The 15932-nt window shown below is 43.0% G+C and overlaps 1 protein-coding gene across 1 annotated transcript in view; it reads left to right on the plus strand.

The window, feature by feature from the left end:
- Positions 1–15932, plus strand: part of mycbpap (mycbp associated protein) — a 228981-nt gene that overhangs the window by 202469 nt on the left and 10580 nt on the right. Inside the window, exons 18-19 of the mRNA XM_073026586.1 lie at positions 845–942; positions 13995–14165. Coding sequence (XP_072882687.1) covers positions 845–942; positions 13995–14165 — 269 coding nt within the window. The remainder of the gene's footprint in view (positions 1–844; positions 943–13994; positions 14166–15932) is intronic.

The raw sequence follows: 15932 nt of genomic DNA on the forward strand, positions 1-15932 counted from the left end.
CTCCCACAGATGCTGCTTGACCCCCAGAATTCTTCCTGCATGTTGTTTGTTACTCCAAATTTCAGCATCAGCAGTCTCTTGTGTCTCCTTAGTATCATGCCCTCTAATTTATATTACACCTTCACTCTTTCTACTCTGCACCTTTCAATGTGAATTATCATCTGCCCCTATCCGCCCATTCTACCAGTTATCTGCTTATCCTTGAAGTCTATAGCTATCTCCTACACTGTTCACCATCCTGCAGTTCTCCATTTTCCCCAAAGATCTGCACTCTACGTTCGTATCCAGTCTGAAAAAGGATCTTTTACAGCTGCCTGCTTCCTGTTACTCAGCCGGGTTTGTGTGGCAGGGAATACTAGGAATGCTCAGCAGGCATTAAGAGAAGTTTACATAGGTACGTGGACGGCATTGGTTTGGTCCAGGTGCATGTAGATGGGATTAGGCAGCAGATCCCAAAGGGCTTGTTTCATGCTGTAATACTCCATAACAGATCTATGGAGAGACTTAATGTTTTAGCCAATGACTACAGCAATCAACCTGAGCCCTGAGCCCTGTTTCTCACTTTCTCACTGCTGTCTGGCAAGTAGAGTATTTCCACCATCTTTGGTTTTCATTTCAGATTTCCAGCCTCTATACTTGTTACTTTGTGGTGCCCAGTAAAACATCGGATACTTAAACATTCCCATCGTTTAGAATTACAAGGAAAGCATTCCGAGCCCTTCGTTGTCTGGGTGTAACAGTATGGATATCCAAGTCAGTTGGTGCCACTCACTTGTTTTCCTTTCTTTCCTGTCTATTAAAACCTCTCCATAAACGACTGATCTGCTCCGGTAACTACATCCAGCAGATTCAAGAAAACAAACCAAGAAAGATGAGAATAAAACAACTGACAGAAAAGGAAAAAGAGTAACCAGATCTGCGGGCAAGGAGGATGAGAGGGAGGTATGATAAACGTCTGTAATGTTACTCGTCCTTCTCTGTTAAATTCAACCTTTTGCCTTAAAACTGTATCTAGTTTGGATTGACTTTGGTCCTACAATTACATAGGCAGCTCCATGGTACCCGGTAGTCTATTTTGAAATTCATGTGACCTACTTGACGCACTCCTCCTTCTCAATACTGTTGTACTTTTAAAGGTTCTCAAAACTCTTGGATTTTTCAGCTTTCCCCCACAGGTATGTTCTCTTAATTCCTAAACACTAAGCATGGTGTCATCAAATCTCTGAGTCTGGCACTGTGGCTCAGAAGTGAAGAGACTTTGTGGGCCGAAGAGCCAGTATTGTGCTGTAGGTTTTTCTAAAGGTGAAGAGGACTGCAGTGGTGATCGGAGATTCCCTAGTCAGAGGAAATGAGATTTTGTGAGACACCTGGATGGTATGTCAGGGATGTCTTGGATCAGGCCCACAGCATTCTAAAGGTGAAGAGGACTGCAGTGGTGATCGGAGATTCCCTAGTCAGAGGAAATGAGATTTTGTGAGACACCTGGATGGTATGTCAGGGATGTCTTGGATCAGGCCCACAGCATTCTAAAGGGTGAGTAGCTAGAACTCTTAGTACATATTACCCATGCCACACACCACTAAGGGCAAGGATAGGATTATTTGGCAGATGAATATGTGGCTGAGGAATTGGTTTAAGGGGCAGGGTTCAAATTTCTGGATTATGGGGAAGGTACGACCTGTACAAAAGGGACAGATTACAGATAAGAGGGACCAATATCCTTGTGGGCAGGTTTGCTTGAGCTGTTCAGAAGGGTTTAAATTAATTCAGCAGGGGTATGGGAACAGGGGTAATAGTGCTAAGGATAGGGCTACAAGCAGAGGCAGTGTGCAATGACACTACCAGCAAGGAAAAGCTGATGATTGTGGCAAGATTGCAGTCAACAGTATGTTGCAAAGTAGAAAGTAGACAAAATCGAAAAGACTTCTAAGGTTCAAAGGTACAATTTAATGTCAGAGAAATGTATACAATATACATCCTGAAATGCTTTTTCTTCGCAACCATCCACGAAAAACAGAGGAGTCCCAAAGAATGAACGACAGCTAAATGTTAGAACCCCAAAGTTCCCCCCAGCTCCCCGCTCCCACACTTAAGCGGCAGTGAGCAACAATCCCCCCCACCAGCAAAAAAAAGCATCAGCACCAGCACCCAAGCATGAGCAAAGCAACAGCAAAGACACAGACTTACAGTCCCCCCAAAAACCTCATGTTTGACATACCACAGGTTTTCTCTCTCCCTAGTAAGGGAGAGAGAGGTGTCTCCATTTTCCTAGTGTTACGAAGGATGAACAGCTCTGATGGGCTGAAGGGTGCAGGGTTGCCCATGTCCCCCTCCCCTGGGAGAATTACAAACTGTTACTGTTGCCAGGCTGCTAATGAGAGAGAAAGAGATGGAACAAAAACATACTGGGACTGGAACATTTGCTTCAGATAAGGGAGAGATAACATAGGGAGGAAGAGACTTGTTGTTCCACCATATTATGACTCCTGTAAGACTCACGGCTCCGGAGAGGGCTGTTTACTTGGTATTATTCTGTTCATTAAAATTCCTCAGTGGACATCTGGAGTGGGCTGGTTTGATGGGCTAAGCCAACTGAGACCCCGTGAGTAGGGATAAAAGTGAGGTGTGGGGAGACACCCCTCAGATGCACCAAGAGACCCACTAGTGAGCACTGTTTAAGTGTTGGAACCCACGAGAAAAGTGGGGGGCCTCGGAGACCGAGCGAAGGATCGGTCAATTTTAACTCACAGTGTTTATAGTGAGGCCGGTGGGGGCTTGTGTGTGTGTCCACCCTTGCCTGGGTGACGAGTCCACCACAGAAGAACGGTCTAGCTAAAGGACAGAGGGGTCATACCTGAATGGCCACAACAACACATCGACAGATCAAGAACGTAAAGGAAGGTTTGACGGGCTGTCACTGTTTGATCTCTCTCTCTCTCTCTCTCTCTCTCCAACAATTACAACACATCGACCAACAACTACCTCAGCCTGTATGAACTGAACTGAACTTTATACTTTCCCATGATACTTCATTATCCCCTAGACATCGATAGAACTTGTTTATTATTGATTATTATTAATTCCACACTTTTAGGTTTAGTTATTGCTAACGTGTATTATCTGTATATTTGCATTGTTGATATTGAATCGTATATTTTTACTAATAAACACTGTTTTGAAAATAGTACCAGACTCCAATGGACACTTCTAACTTTGCTGGTAAGACACCCAGTTACGGGGTATGTAACACTAGCAAGCAGGGAGACTTAACAAACAACATAACAAACAAGGGGTACAAGATAATGAGAGCCATTGATCGTATGGTTAGTCAGAGGCTTTTTCCCAGGGCTGAAATGGCTAGCACGAGAGGGCACAGTTTTAAGATGCTTGGAAGTAGGTACAGAGGGGATGTCAGGGGTAAGTTTTTTTACGCAGAGAGTGGGGAGTGAGTGGAATGGGCTGCCAGCGACAGTGGTGGAGGCAGAAACGATAGGGTCTTTTAAGAGTCTCCTGGATAGGTGTGTGGAGCTGAGAAAAATAGAGGGCTATGGGTAAAGCCTAGGTAGTTCTAAGGTAAGGACACGATCGGCACAGCTTTGTGAGCTGAAGGGCCTGTATTGTGCTGTAGGTTTTCTATGTTCTATGTTTTAACTCACTGGTTTGCCATGTTAAAAGTCCTTATGTAATTTTTTTCGAGCTCTGTGCCTTAAGGTTGCAAAGATCTCGGGTCTCCAGGCACACAGCAGATATCCCGACTCCCAAACAACGGCCAGTTATGGAACCCCAAGAGTGGGTCCCATTCCCACAAAGAACCATAGTCAGCAGGTAACTCCAGGTCAGGGTCTTCAAAAGAACCCTGAAAGGAAAAAATAGAGATATTAAGGATGAAAGTAGAGCTGTTTCCGAAGAGCAAGCAAAGGAGTCACCACTAGGCACGATTAAATACAGGATAGGTGAATACAGATCTGAAGGTGTTATATTTGAATGCATGCAGTATACGGAATAAGGTAGATGAACTTGTAGCACAATGACAAATTGGCATATACGACTTTATGGACATCACTGAATTGTGGCTGAAAGAAGATTATACTTAGGACCTTAACATCCAAGAATACATATTGTATGGAAAGACCAGGCAGCTGGGGGCTGTGTGACTCTGTTGGTAAAAAGTGAAATCAAATCATTAGAAAAACGTAACATTAAATCGGAAAGTGTTGAATCATTGTGGGTAGGGCTGAGGAATGGCATGGGGCAAAAAGACCCTGATGCAAATTATATACAGACCCCCCCCCTCCAACAATAGTAAAGATGTAATCTACAAATTACAACACAAATATAAAATGCATGTCAAAAGGGCAATGTTGCAATAGTCATGGGGGATTTCAATATGAAGATAAATTGGGAAAATCAGGTTGGTGTGGGATTTTCAATTCCCATTGCAATTTGCCTATCATCACAGTAGGTCAACGGCAGATGCAATCTCAATCTCTCTCCATATGGCTTTAGACCACCTGGCCAACACAAACACCTACGTCAGGATGCTGTTCATTGACTATAGCACAGCATTTAATACCATCATTCCCACAGTCCTGATTGAGAAGTTGCAGAACCTGGGCCTCTGTACCTCCCTCTGCAATTGGATCCTCGACTTCCTAACCAGAAAACCACAATCTGTGTGGATTGGTGATAACATCTCCTCCTCGCTGACGATCAACACTGGCGCACCTCAGCGGTGTGTGCTTAGCCCACTGCTCTACTCTCTGTATACACATGACTGTGTGGCTAGACATATCTCAAATACCATCTATAAATTTGCTGACGATACAAACATTGTTGGTAGAATCTCAGGTGGTGACGAGAGGGCGTACAGGAGTGAGATATACCAACTAGTGGAATAGTGTCACAGCAATAACCTGGCACTCAGCGTCAGTTAGACAAAAGAGCTGATTGTGGACTTCAGGGAGGGTAAGATGAAGGAACAGATACCAATCCTCATAGAGGATCAGAAGTGGAGAGAGTGAGCAGTTTCAAGTTCCTGGGTGTCAAGATCTCTAAGGATCTAACCTGGTCCCAACATATCGATGTAGTTATAAAGAAGGCAAGACAGCAGCTATACTTCATTAGGAGTTTGAAGACATTTGGCATGTCAACAAATACACTCAAAAACTTCTATAGATGCGCCATGGAGAGCATTCTGACAGGCTGCATCACTGACTGGTATGTGTGGGGATGGGGGGGGGGGGGGGCTACTGTACAGGATCGAAAGAAGCTGCAGAGGGTTATAAATCTAGTCAGCTCCATCTTGGGTACTAGCTTACAAAGTACCCCAGACCTCTTCAGGGGACGGTGTCTCAGAAAGGCAGCATCCATTATTAAAGACCTCCAGCACCCAGGGCATGCCCTTTTCTCACTGTTACCATCAGGTAGGAGGTACAGAAGCCTGAAGACGCACACACTCAGTGATTCAGGAACAGCTTCGTCCCCTCTGCCATCCAATTCCTAAATGGCCATTGAACCCTTGGACACTACCTCACTTTTTTTTAAATCTATAGTATTTCTATTTTTGCGCATTTGATTTACTTGTTTATTTATTATTATTATTATTATTATTATTATTATTATTATCTTATTTTTCTCTGCTAGATTATGTATTGCATTGAACTGCTGCTGCTAAGTTAACAAATTTCACGTCACCTGATTCTGATTCCAAGAGGGGAGTTTTTAGAATGCCTATCAGATGGCTTTATAGAGCAGTTCATGGTTGAGCCCACTAGGGGATCAGCAATTTTGGATTGTGTGTTGTGCAATGGACTGGAATTGATTAGAGAGCTTAGAACTGGACTGTTGGAAAATGATTCTTAAGAGGTAGAAATGGGGGAACAAGGAAGTGGCAGATGAACTGAATAAGTATTTTGCATCAGTCTTCAATGTGGTAAACACTAGCAATATGTTAATGTTCAAGAGTGTCGGGGGCAGAAGCGTATGAAGTTGCCATTGCTGGGGAGGAAGTTCTTCAGAAACTGAAAGGTCTGAAGATCGATGTCTCCTGAACCAGATGGTGTACACTAGTGGTCGCCAACCGATCGATCTTTGAGACTTTCCCAATAGATCCCGAAAAAAAAGGAAAATAAATACACAAATACTGTTGTAATGTGAGCATTATAAAAATAAGTAATACTAATTAGGATAATGCTAATATAGCAATACTCCCGTTATGGAAAGCTGTTTGTAAAGCGAGGTTGTTTCCGGGGTTGTGGAGTTTTACTTCCGTTCTTTCTGCCCGGTGCGTATGTGTATAGCCCCTCCGCCATGCACCGCGGTTCAGTGAAAACCTCTGTATGTTAGATATTAGTTTTACCGTCCCAGATAAAGTTGTTCCTTTGGGCATGAAGTTGTCGAGTGGTCCTTTTTCAAAGTAGTGGTTACTACAAATACATTATGCCTGATAAACCTTTTGATGCAAAAGCAAATTTTACCCTTAGAGCGCATATGTGAGTTGCTTTTAACACACACTTAGTTGCTTTCCCTGGTTATTGTGTTTCTCTTGTTCCACTGCCCAGTGTCGTGCGTCACATGTGTGCTGACATCATGTGACTGTTGTATTTATTCAGCGTAGCTTGTGCTGCATCGAAGTGACCAATCAGATTAGATAGAAGTACAGACTGTCAGAAACATCAATATACGGCACTCACTGGTGATATCCTGCAAGGTAGCTAGCTAGCATGGCGGAGGCTCCACAAAAGAAGGCAAAAACGCACAAATTCCATCCAGAATGGGAAGAAGAATTTCTATTTACCTCGGTGAAAGACAAGTCTGTACGTATGTTGTGCCACCAAACACAAGCACTGACTAAAAGAGGGAATCTGGAGCGGCACCACAACACCAACCACCAGAAATTTAAAGACACCTGCCCCCCAAAGAGCCCAATCCATGCCAGGAAAGTTGAGGAGCTGAAATCGGGGTTGAAGGCCCAGCAATCACTTTTCACAAAACACGCTGCTGAAAATAAGGCTGCTATTGAAGCATCATTACGTGTAAGTCACCTTTTGTCTAAACACAAGAAGCCTTTTACGGATGGCGATTTATTCAAGGAAGCAATGGCCATTACCGCAGAGACTGTTTTTAATGACTTTAAAAACAAAGACGACATCAAAACGGCAATAAATAATATACCGCTTGGCCCTGCAACAGTGACGAGGAGGGGAGAGTCACTGTCAGAGGACGTGAATCGACAAGTGTTAAAGGACTTGTCACTCTGTGAATATTTTTCACTACAGTTCGATGAATCCCTGGATGTAATGCAAACAGCTCAGCTTGTTGTATTTGTCAGAATGGCTTTCCAGGATTTTAGAACAAAGGAGGACTTACTCACTCTTTTGCAATTAAAGGAGAGAACGAGAGGTGAGGATATTTATAATGAGTTTTAAAAATATGTCTGTGAACATGACATCCCCATTCATAAACTGGTGGCAATTACTACTGATGGGGCCCCCGCAATGCGCAGTGCACGCGTTGGTTTTATAGCACTGTGCCGTAATGACCCTGATTTTCCCAACTTCCTGGATTATCACTGTGTGATTCATCAGCAGGCCTTGGCTGGGAAGGTCGTGGACTTTCCTCATGTAATGACACTGGTGGTCAAACTGATCAACTTGATTCGAGCAAAAGCGCTTCAGCACCACTTATCCAAGGGGTTATTGGATGAGCTCGATGCCACTTACAGAGACGTAATTCTTCATGCTGACATTCGGTGGTTGAGTCGCGGCAAAGTGCTGCAATGATTTGTTGACTTGCTGCCTGAGATAAAGACTTTTCTGTCAACAAGAAACGTGGAGCACGAGGAATTGTCAGATGATGCGTGGCTCCTAGATTTAGGGATTCTGACAGATGTAACGGCGAAATTAAACGCATTGAACAACGAGCTCATGAGAAAAGACCGACACCTGCCCCACATGATAAGCTCAGTAAATGCGTTTAAGGCCAAGCTCGGTGTTTGGATTTCAAATTTAAAGAACGGGAGGCTGACACACTTTCCCAACTTGGAGAAAATATTACAGACCATCAAGGAAAAAAATGCTTTTCGCCCTGAGTAGTACTGTGCTTATCTAGACAAACTGGCAACAGAGTTCGATCGGCGTTTTGGGGAGTTAAACATCATGAAAGATATAGCAGCATTTATTTCAAATCCATTTCTGCCGATCGATATAGAACAGGTAGCAGCCAAATTCCAGCAAGTGATATTGAAATGGAAATAATTGATTTGCAAAATGACATTGAGCTTAAAGCAAGATCAAGGGACGGTGACTTTTGGGGGCTTGTCAGCAGGGAGAAGTTTCCTCATCTCACCACGTGTGCACTGAAAGTCAGTGCCTACTTCGGGTCAACTTATCTGTGTGAAATCACATTTTCACAGATGAAAATTATTAAATCCAAGTACAGGAGCTGTCTTACTGACAGACACCTCACAGACTGTCTCAGACTGGCTGTCTGTAGTTATGAGCCAAATTTCAGGGAACTAGCAGAAAGTATTCAGCCCCAGTCATCACTCCGAGTGCCACAGTCAATATATATTCATTTATTTTTCATGTTGAAATAAAATTAAATAATGAAACAGAATTAAAGGTATGAAGTATTGTTTGATATGCTAGTTACAGTGTTTTCTTGGCTGAATTAATTTGAAAGTTTGACAAAAGCATTTCATGTAATTCAAATACAATTAGCCCAAATAAAGGGCCTCAAGTTGGAAGTACAATCTGAGCTGTTTTTTCTCTAAATGATTTAGTAGGTCGATCTTGCCTTTCACTAAGGCTGAGGTAGGGGATCTTGGGCTTAAAAAGGTTGGTGACCACTAGTGTACACCCTGGGGTTCTGAAAGAGGTGGCTGAAGAGATTGTGGAGGCATTAGTAATGATGTTTCAAGAAACAACTGATTCTGGCATGGTTCTGGAGGATTGGAAATGTTACTCCACTCTTCAAGAGGAGAGAGAGAGAGGAAAGGAAATGATAGGCCAGTTAGTGGTTGGGAAGATCTTAAGGATGCGGGCTTGGGGCACTTAGAGGCACATGATTAAATAGGCTGGAGTCAGCATGGTTTCCTTAAGGGGAAGTCTTGCCTGACAAGTCAGTTGGAATTATTTGAAGAGGATAGACAAAGGAGAATTAGTGGTTGTTGTACATTTGGATTTTCAGAAGGCCGTGACAAGGTTAAGAGCCCGTGGTATTACAGGAAAGATACTAGCGTGGATAAAGCATTGGCTGATTGGCAGGAGGCAAAGAATGGGAATAAAGGGAGCATGTTCTGGTTGGCTGTCAGTGACTCGTGGTGTTTCACAGGGGTTTGTGTTGGGACTGATTATTTTTAGGTTATATGTCAATGAGTTAGATAATGGAATTGATGGCTTTGTTGCAGTTTGTCTACGATATGAAGATAGGTGGAAGGGCATGTAGTTTTGAAGAAGCAGAGAGACTGATTGGGCAAAGAAGTGGCAGACAGAACACAGTCAGGAAGTATATGGTCATGCACTTCGGTAGAAGAATAAAAGCTATTTTCTAGAGAGAAAATTCAAAGTTCTGAGCTGCAAAGGGACGGGAGTCCTTATTCAGGAGTTTTAAAAAGAAAATTCTCAGGTTGCGTGGGTGGTGAGGAAGGCAATTGCAATGTTAAACATAGAACAGTACAGCACAGGAACAGGCCATTCAGCCCACAATGTTATGTCGAACCAGCTAAAGAGCAAATCAAAAACACCCAAACACTAATCCGTCCTACCTACACAATGGCCATGTCCCTCCATCTGCCTTACACCCATGTGCCTATCCACACATCTCTTAAAAGCCTCTAATGTATTTGCCTCTAACACCATACCAGCTAGCACATTTCTGGTATCCAGCACTCTCTGAGTAAAAACCCACCCCTCTCACCTTCAGTGCATGCCCATTGGTATGAGATATTTCAACCCTGGGAACCGATGCTGTATATCCACTCTATCTGTGTCTCTCATAATCTTATGAATATTTATCAGATCTCCTCTCAGCCTCCACCGCTCCAGAGAAAACAGCCCAGGTTTATTCACCCTTTCGTGCCCTCTAGACCAGGCAGCATCCTGGTACCTGCACCCTCTCCAAAACTTCAACATCCTTCCTATAGTGAGGTGACCAGAAATGTAGGCAATACACCAGATTTGGCCTAACCAGAGTTTTATAAAGTTGCAACATAATCTCTTCACTTTTGAACTCATTATCTCGATTAATAAAGCAAGCATTCCATAAGCCTTCTTAACCACCTTATTGACCTGTGTAGCCACTTTCAAGGAGCTAGGAACTAGGATCCCAAGATCTCTCTGCTCAACAACATTTTAAGGATCTTGCCCTTAACAGTGTACTGTCTCCTTGGCCCTACTGGGGTGCAACACCTCAAATTTATCTGAGTTAAACTCCATCTGCCATTTCTCAGTTCTTATCGGCAAGTGTTCAATATCGTGCTGTGTTCTTTGCCAGTCTTCTACACAGTCCACAACTCCACCAATCTTAGTATCATCCGCAAACTTACTAACCCACCCACCTACATTTTCATCCAGGTCATTAATATACATCTCAAACAGCAGAGGTCCCAGTACACATCACTGTGGAACACCACTAATTACAGACCACCAACTCAAATAAATGTCTTCAACCACCACCCTCTGTCTTAAATGCACAAGCCAGTTCTGAATCCAAACAGCCAATTCACAGTGGACCCCATGCATCTTAATCTTCTGGATTATCCTCCCATGAGGGACTTTGTCAAGCACCTTACTAAAATCCATGTAGACAACATGCACTGGCCTACTCTCATCAATCTCTCTTTGCACCTTGTCAAAAAACTCAAATCAATCTGGCAAGACAGGACCTGCCCAGCACAAAGCCATACTGGCTCTCATTAATTAGGCTGGGCTTCCAAATGCTCACCAGTCCTCCAGAACCTTGTCTGTAGCTAGAGGACACGAAGCAACTGGTCAGTTCCCCAGCAATCTCATCTTTTGATCCTTCAATAACCTGTGGTAAATCCCATCAAGCCCTGGGGATTTATCCATCTTAATACTTATTAGATGGATACCAATATTTCCTCCTCCTTGACCTCTAAACACGATAACACTCAGCACTGATCTCCTGGTCCTCCATATCCTTTTCCTTGGTAAATACTGAAGCAAAGTACTTATTAAGTACCTCACTCACATTCTCCGCATCCAAGCAAATGTTCTCTCCATTATCCTTTAGTAGTCCCTCCTTGTCCCAAGTTATCCTTCTGGTCTTGATGTATGTATAGAATGCCTTGGGATTCACCTTAATCCTACTTGATATGGGCATTTCATGGCCTCTCCTAATTCCCTTCCTTCGTTCTATTCTTGCCTCTTCTTCTTGACTAAATTCACCACCTCTCTGAACATCCAAGATTCTCTTATCTTTCCATTTCCGCTCTTCCTTCTAACACGATCGTACCTTTCCTGTACACTGTACCCTCCACATGTCTTATCTTTCCATTTCCACTCTTCCTTCTAACAGGATCGTACCTTTCCTGTACACTGTACCCTCCACATCTTATCTTTCCATTTCCGCTCTTCCTTCTAACAGGATAGTCTGTACCCTCCATGTCTGATGTGGACTTCTCAGAGAAAAAGCGTTCCCAATTAATGCTTCATAGTTTCTGCCTAATGCCCTCATAATTTGCCCTACTCCAATTTAGAACTCTCCCACAAGGACCATACCTATCCTTAGAACTATCCTGAAAGTTAACTTGCTGAAGTAACTTTCCCTGTAGAGTCTCAAGATGGCGCTCATGGAGTAAACCGCTTCTAGGCTTTGCTCCAAACCTTTTACGTCTTTTTAACCTACAAACACCCCTTAAAGGATCTTTTTATACTTATTCTAAAGGGGTCTAAACATATAGAATTTTTCCTTTTAATTATTGGAATTATTCTCAACTTGTTGAAATGTCTAAAGCAAAAGAATCGAAACAGACGAAAGAACAGATAACTTTAGAAACAATTATGAAGTTTATAGAAGACAAATTTGAAGAACAGGAGAGAAAATTAACCGCAAAGTTTTTTCCGCTTGGCGAACGTTTGAAAGTGGTTGAAGAAAAGCTCCAGACACTTACGCTGGAATCACAAAAACAACAAGCAAGTATTTTGGCTCTTGAAGAAGCCGCTTGTAAGAAAGATCGTATAATTGAAGTAACTTTCCCTAACTGTTCACTGGAAGGTCAGTCACCTGGCCAGACTCATTACCCAGCACTAAATCCAGTATGGCCCCTCCTCTTATTGGACAATTCACATTTTGATTTAAGAAACCTTTCTGGATACACTTAATATCTAAACCCCTTACACTAAGAAGGTCGTCATTTATATTAGGGAAGTTGAAATCCCCCGTGACGATAACCCTATTTACACATTTCCTTAATCTGTTTACATATCTGTATCTCAATGTCCCAGTGGCTATTGGGAGGAGGGGTTCCATCAGTGTGATTGCACCCTTCCTCTTCCTGAGCCACCCAAATAGGCTCAGAGTCTCACCCCTCCATTATGTCTCTCTTGAGTGCAGCTGTGATATTGTCCCTGAGTAGAAGTGCAACTCCCCCTCCATCTTTAATAAAACTTTGAAAACCTGGTACATTAATCACTAGTGATTTCTCCCCTTCCTTTCCGGTCCTGAAGAAGGGTCTCGTTCCAAAACAACGATTGTTTACTCTTTTCCATGGATGCTGCCTGGCCAGCTGGGTTCCTCCAACATTTTATGTCTGTTGTATTAATCACCTCTCTCAACCAGATTTCAGTAATGGCCCCAACATCACTCCCAGTGTTAAAACACACACACTTTAAAATATCCAACCCATCATACTTGTTATTTCGATTTTACCTTTCAATATTTTCCCTGACATCTGCCTTCTGGTCCGATTCTTCCCTTACTGACCTGGTGTTCTGGTTCCCAGGCCCCTGGAAAACTAGTTTAAACTCTTCCAAGTAGCATTAGCAAACCTCCCTCCAATGTCAGTATTCATTTCAAGAGGACTAGAATATAAAAGCAAGGCTTTATAAAACACTGGTGAGGCCTCATTTGGAGCATTGTGAGCAGTTTTGGGCCCCTTATCCAAGATAGGATATACAGACATTGGAGAGGGTTCAAACGAGGTTCACAAAAATGGTTCCAGGATTGAAAGGCTCCTCACATGAGGAGCATTTGATGGCTCTGGGCCTCTACTCACAGGAATTGAGAAGATTGGGGAGCGCAAGGTCTCATTGAAACCTTTTTGAATGTTGAAATGTGTGGATGTGGAGAGGATTTTCTTATGGTGGGGTAGTCTAGGACAAGAGGACACACCCTCAGAATAGAGGGACGTCCTTTTAGAATGGAGACGAAGAAGAATTTCTTTAGCTAGAGAGTGGTGAATCTGTGGAATTCATTGCCAAAGGTGGCTGTGGAGGCCAACTCATTGGGTATATTTAAGGCAGAGGTTGATAAATTCTTGATTAATCAGGGTATAAAGGGATACAGGGCGAAGGCCATGAAGAAATGGTGGAGTAGACTCAATGAGCCAAATGCCTAGTTCTGCTCCTATATCTTATGGACATTGTGTCTAGTTGAAGATTTACCTTTTTCTCAGTGGGAAAAGCATGCAGTCCATGTCTACTTTCAGCCTGATCTTGATCATATTTAAGAGTAAACTGATAAGCAACAAGTAACATTCATACTACATAAGCACCAAGCAACAACCAGCTCTGAGACAAGACCTTTGCGTTGTACCTCATCATAAACACGGTGGAGTCTTATTTGTCCAGATACTTATCTGTACAGGCCACATGAATATAGTGATTATTCTGAAGTTTACTGACGCTTTACAATTTGTTGCAGGCTATCTCACTATTGACCTTCAGTGCCATTAGGGGAAAAGATTTGAGGGTTGTATGTGAGTGAAAGAGAAACTTATGAGGCTTTGCCAAATTGTGCCGTCTTTCCCATAGAAACGGCAATCTGGCAAAAAGGCTCGGAGTAAAGATGACAAGAAAACCATCAGTCCCATATCAGCCAGGAGCAGCAGACAGCTGCTAGACTCCAAGGAAAATCTACTGCAAGACCAACATCAGACAGACCCCGTCATACACAAACTATACAGGGAGAAGCTGTACACAGAGGTAAGTGCGTCTGTTACCCAATGCAGAGAAGATGATTCACTGATTTCATCTTCATTAAGTTTTTTAAACATGTCCTGCATGTCCAATTGTGTTGCCCAGAAAAGTTCATGAAACTGGGCAAAAATCCATTAAAGGCAACGGCATGACAACGTATATAGAATCCGAGGCTAAGGTGGGACTTTACAGCTCCTTACAGCTCCCCTCATGAGCTACTCGTAAAAAAATATGCTGATGCTGGAATTCAGAAATAAGTACACAATATTCCATGTTTCACTCCACCCAGTGTGCACAATTTCACTGTTTAACTATAATGGGCCATTTTTGTTTTTTTCTTTCCTAACCCTTTAGTTAAGTAAGTTCCATGAATATAATTCCTATAATCGTATGCAGAGTGCAGTCTGTTGTTTCTTGGCACTGAGTTGTACACAGCATGCACACAAACCAGGGTGGGAGAGCCACCTCAATATCACCAGAGTGTGTATTCCCGAGATTTATGCAGCCAAGGAAATCAGCGGGGTTTCACCCTGGATCAATTTCGTTGGATACTGTGTGATTGCCCTGAACATTGATCCAGTGGGCTTTGTGTTTAAGCCTTTGTTTAACTATTGTTTAGTAAAGTGATTAAGATATGTGGTTATGTACGCTGCAGGGGACTATTTGTGGTGGGGGGGGGGGGGGGGGGGGAAGAGTGTAATGCCCTGGTTCATATCTTTACTGTTATGCTGTGGGTCAGGGATGGCCAACCTATGGCACACGCGCCAAAAGTGGCACATTGGATGATTAGAAGTGGCGCATTGGATGATTAGAAGTGGCGCATTGGATGATTAGAAGTGGCACATTGGAAGATTAGAAGTGGCGCATTGGAAGATTAGAAGTGGCACACTGGATGATTAGAAGTGGCGCATTGGAAGATTAGAAGTGGCACACTGGATGATTAGAAGTGACGCATTGGATGATTAGAAGTGGCGCATTGGATGATTAGAAGTGACGCATTGGATGTTTAGAAGTGGCGCATTGGAAGATTAGAAGTGGCGCATTGGAAGATTAGAAGTGGCACACTGGATGATTAGAAGTGACGCATTGGATGATTAGAAGTGGCGCATTGGATGATTAGAAGTGACGCATTGGATGATTAGAAGTGACGCATTGGATGATTAGAAGTGGCGCATTGGATGATTAGAAGTGACGCATTGGATGATTAGAAGTGTGACACATTGGGTGATTAGAAGTGGCGCATTGGATGATTAGAAGTGGCGCATTGGATGATTAGAAGTGTGACACATTGGATGATTAGAAGTGGCGCATTGGAAGATTAGAAGTGGCACACTGGATGATTAGAAGTGACGCATTGGATGATTAGAAGTGGCGCATTGGATGATTAGAAGTGACGCATTGGATGATTAGAAGTGTGACACATTGGATGATTAGAAGTGGCGCATTGGATGATTAGAAGTGGCGCATTGGAAGATTAGAAGTGGCACACTGGAAGATTAGAAGTGGCACACTGGAAGATTAGAAGTGACGCATTGGATGATTAGAAGTGGCGCATTGGATGATTAGAAGTGACGCATTGGATGATTAGAAGTGGCGCATTGGATGATTAGAAGTGACGCATTGGATGATTAGAAGTGTGACACATTGGGTGATTAGAAGTGGCGCATTGGATGATTAGAAGTGGCGCATTGGATGATTAGAAGTGACGCATTGGATGATTAGAAGTGGCGCATTGGATGATTAGAAGTGACGCATTGGATGATTAGAAGTGTG

This window comes from Hemitrygon akajei, chromosome 22, assembly GCF_048418815.1.
Source record: "Hemitrygon akajei chromosome 22, sHemAka1.3, whole genome shotgun sequence".
NCBI lineage: Eukaryota > Metazoa > Chordata > Chondrichthyes > Myliobatiformes > Dasyatidae > Hemitrygon > Hemitrygon akajei.